The sequence below is a fragment of the Haemaphysalis longicornis genome, unplaced genomic scaffold (assembly GCF_048455015.1).
Source record: "Haemaphysalis longicornis isolate Haplotype H1 unplaced genomic scaffold, Haemaphysalis longicornis Haplotype H1 scaffold_1, whole genome shotgun sequence".
NCBI lineage: Eukaryota > Metazoa > Arthropoda > Arachnida > Ixodida > Ixodidae > Haemaphysalis > Haemaphysalis longicornis.
The window spans coordinates 277100302-277104491 of record NW_027526203.1 but is presented as its reverse complement, the minus strand read 5'-3'; the positions used below and the strand labels follow the sequence as shown (position 1 = coordinate 277104491).

Here is a 4190-nt window from a genome sequence, read left to right as displayed (position 1 = left end):
GTAGTATGTTAATGTAGCTCATGAAACAAAGCTAGGCGGGAAACGTATCCTCGGGACGCTAAAGATTGGAGGTCAGTACTATTTTTCATTGACGTTGGACTTGCAGCCCTGCTTTCATAACAAAAATTGAAACGAGCTTGCCATGATATGAGTACGCAATCTGAGCGTGCGCAAAACACGCACACATACGTTTTGAAAAACGGTTTTAATTAACTGCACAAAGGAGAGTGGCCCAACAATGACATGGCGTTATAAAATCGATGAAAATATAATACTCACGTCACAATCCTCTTATATATAACTGCCGCTTTGGCAACAGTTTTTTCTCCCACTCGGGAGTGGGCGCTGAAGTCTCGAAAAACGATGGAATGGTCCTCTACAAGCTGCACGAGAAAGTGTACTGCCGTTTACGTCGCTCTTCATTCCAAGAGAACGCACTTGTGGGACGACATCTTTGTGCAGTAATTGGGCGTTCAAATATCCCTCCTTTAAAAACAGCTGTACCGCGCGTAGCGCTCCCTGGTGCCTGATAACGGAACAAAGTAAAAAACTGAATGCGTGTAAACATGTTCAACCACCATGAACAGCGACGGCACTGCCCGTGGAAATACACAAACAGAAAAGGTTTCGTTATATCTAAACAATGTTATTAATTTCACTCTAGCAGCATTTCAAAGTTATGAGATTGTCCCCGAAGGCAAGTTTGACACGCACTTCCGGGATGATGGCCGCTTCCTATTGGCTTGCTTCTTCATGACGTTCTACACGCGATCTCCGAAAGCGGGGCGGTGGTGATTTTCCACGTCATTTTGACGTCACGATCGTCCGAAGCAACGTTACTAGAATAAATTTGGTCCGAAGCACATCGGATCAGCAGAATACGGCCCCAGGCAACGCTCATGACCCCACCAACTACAGGCCCATATCATTGACCAGTCTACCATGTAAGCTAATGGAACACGTCATTTACTCCCACGTCGTCACTTTTCTAGAAGATAACTGCTTTTTAAGCAATCATCAGCATGGATTCCGCAAAAACTATTCATGTGAAACCCCGCTTCTCTGCTTTACTAACGACCTATTCCTTGCTCTTGACGCTTCTTCAATACACCCTTTAAGAAAGCCAGCGCCGCCTAGTGACGGACGCACCAACTGCTCTCGTCCGCCATTACTTGATCTACTTGCCAGCGTGCGGCATGCACACACGGTACGCCTCAGCGCTCAGTGGCTCGAGTTTACTATCTGTTGTACTTTTTGCGGCCTCTTGCGCCCTGCAGACTCTAGTCGTCATCGTCTGCACACATCCGCGATGCCAGGATACTGTTGCGTGCCTTTGTGCAGCCAGCGTGCCACGAAAGACGCGCTCGGAAACAAGGTACGTACGTACTCAGTACATACGTGACGCTAGAACGTGCCGTAGCAGATCTGATGTATGAACGGAAAACATGCTGGCCATGCGTACTGAAAAACCGCTTGCATCAAAAAGAAGGGGAGGTGATCTGTTTAAACCATTGGCAAGCGTGCTGCGCTGCTGGACGAGTGCGTACTTTCCCTGGTCGCGGTCGCTGAGTGTTCGGGCTCGCCGTGAGCACTTCGTGCGAACTGCTAGCGCTTGCTTCAGTTTTTTTTATTATTATCGTTAAATACTACGGTTAGGAGCAGTTTGTGAAGATTACCTGAGAGCTTCTCTAGCGTGGGCTGATGTAAAGTCATTGGAGGTAGATATTTTCATGTTTTAAGCGCGTTGAATTCGCCCGATGACTTTCGCGTCATATTTCCTGCTGGTCTCAATGACTTTTCAGTTAGTTTCGTGAGCGCGCTACTTCTACGTTTTCAGTCAAAGTTCTGCTTCGCATGTAGTTTTCACGGTACGATTTTAGTGAGCTCGCCAAAATCGCATGTGGTTACTACTCAACGCCCGTTCATAGTTTTTATGGTTATCAGCCAACCTAGAAACATTGTACTAAATTGTTCCTTTTCTTAAGGAGCATGAATAAAGCACCTTTTCTTAAAGCATGAATAGTATAGAAAGCAACTAGCGATGTTTTTTTTTTTGCTTCTCTGGGCTAATGCAATTTTTTACCCCTTTCTTAGGTTTCATTCTTAGGATTCCCAAATGATCCTGGCCTGAAAAAAAAGTGGATTGTGGCTATACGCCGAGATCAAGGCAAGAAATTTCAAATAACCAAACACACGAAGGTCTGCTCAAAGCACTTTGTTGATAGTGACTTCTTCTCAAACTACGCATCCGGTAGAAGACGCCTGAAAGAGCATGCTGTGCCAAGTGTGTTCAACTTTCCGTCACAACGTCCTAAAGTACAAAGGCCACCCCCTAAGCAACGCTGTGCAACAAATGTGCAGCAGTTGACAACCCAACGTCAAGGAGCTTTTACTGGGAATGGCAACTTTGATGGGGTGTGTGCACAAGATGTAGGTCTCCCTTCCTCGGACGAACCAAGCAACGAGGACACTGAAATGAGCAGCTTGGAACGACAGTCATCTGTTTCCAGCCAAGGCTGCCCATTCTGCAATGAAGCCAAAACTGCAGCGACACAGAATCAGCAGCTGCTGAAAGCAGCCCAGGATGATCTAAAAGCCACGCAGAACGAACTGTTACGTGTTAAAATGGAACTTCGAAAAGCTGAAGAGCTAGAAGAGGAGCTGAAGGCTGCTAAGTTGAAGGTTTTGCAAATTACGATGGAGTTAGAACTGATGAAGGAGGTGGCAGATAAGCTGCGGAAAAAAGCCGGAACACAGTTTTCCATTGAACGGTTCAAGCACAGCGATGAAGATATGCGTTTTTATACTGGCCTACCATCATACACGGTGTTCCAGTTTCTTTTTATGTTCTTCAACCCTGGCTTACAACGGGAGAATGTGAGAACTTGGTCCACACCTCGTTCAGACCCACCAAAAGCAAGCAGACCAAGGAGTCTCACAGTGGAAAATGAATTCTTTTTGTTTCTTGTGAGGATGCGCCTCGGACTGTTCGAAAAAGACTTGGCAGACAGATTTTGCGTGTCGATTTCCACCGTTTCAAGCATATGCATAACTTGGACAAGCTTCGCTTTTATCAAGTTGTCACATCTGAATTTATGGTTTTCTAAAGCAAAAGTGCTTGAAGAGATGCCTCCAGCTTTGAAGCCCAAGTACTCCTCAACACGCGTTATCCTGGATGCAACTGAGATAAAATGCCAGGCAGCGAGCTCACTCGCACTTCAGTCGGCAACATATTCGCACTACAAGTCTGCGAATACATTTAAGGGTTTGGTCGGCATTTCACCCGATGGCACCGTGACTTTTGTGTCAAACCTTTTTCCAGGCTCCATCTCCGACAAGGAATGCGTGCGTCAAAGTGGTTTTTTGAAGCGTTCTTTTGAGGAGGGTGACGTCGTAATGGCTGACAAGGGCTTCAAAATCCAGGACCTACTAGATGACATCAAGGTTCAGCTGAACCCGCCACCCTTTCTTACCAGAGAGCAATTCTCGGAGGAGGAGGTGGAAGAGACCGAGGAAATCGCGTCCCTGCGCATACACGTGGAGCGACGCATACAGCGAATCAAGAACTTCCACATCTTCGACAGACCTATACCGCCTTCCCTGGGTCCTGTCATCAACGAGATGTGGGTGGTGTTTGTATTGCTGACAAACTTTCAGTCTCCCATTATACGTGCACCAGGTGACCACACACCTAATGACACTACCCCAAATGACTCAACACCAAGTGTGAGTGAATGAAAATGTGTTTATTCATGGACGATTCATCCACCGCACAGGAGCTGGAGAACAGAGGAAGAAGCTCTGAATAAACAAACACTAAATCTTTTGAATAAAGCAAATTTGTATTTTATCTTTATGACACCTCTGTGCTTGCAGTGTGAACTTGCAGCACAAAGTGTGCTTCTCCTGACTAGCAAATTCTGCATTGCCCCTTTTATCACATTTATTTGGCTAAATAAGGCAGCAAAACAGAAAAGAAAAAGTTGTCAAGTTTAGGCGTGGCTACGGCCCAGTCCTGCTCGCAAAACCTTATGCGCTCAACAATCATGAACTGGTCCGCAAACACGGCAAAATCTGTCCAAGACAGGCCTGCCAACGCCATCTGGCCGACCACTTGAAAGTAGTAGTCATGACTACGGTCTACCCTGAAGATGCCTTGATGGTCTTTCACCATGTAAAAGGGCTCTTCT

General features: G+C 46.2%; 1 protein-coding gene across 1 annotated transcript; it reads left to right on the top strand.

Moving 5' to 3' along the window:
• Positions 1-1125: 1125 nt before the first annotated feature.
• On the top strand, positions 1126-3975 carry LOC144169728 (uncharacterized). Its single transcript, XM_077699047.1, has 2 exons — positions 1126-1375; positions 2095-3975. Exons 1-2 carry the CDS (start codon positions 1310-1312, stop codon positions 3736-3738), a joined length of 1710 nt encoding a protein of 569 aa, XP_077555173.1. The 5' UTR covers positions 1126-1309; the 3' UTR covers positions 3739-3975.
• Positions 3976-4190: the final 215 nt, after the last annotated feature.

Excerpts from the sequence above, each read along its gene's own strand:
- LOC144169728 (XM_077699047.1), top strand. The coding sequence starts at position 1,310 with ATGCCAGGATACTGTTGCGTGCCTTTGTGCAGCCAGCGTGCCACGAAA. Across the intron at positions 1,376-2,094 it reads AAGACGCGCTCGGAAACAAG|GTTTCATTCTTAGGATTCCC; the intron begins GTACGTACGTAC and ends CCCCTTTCTTAG.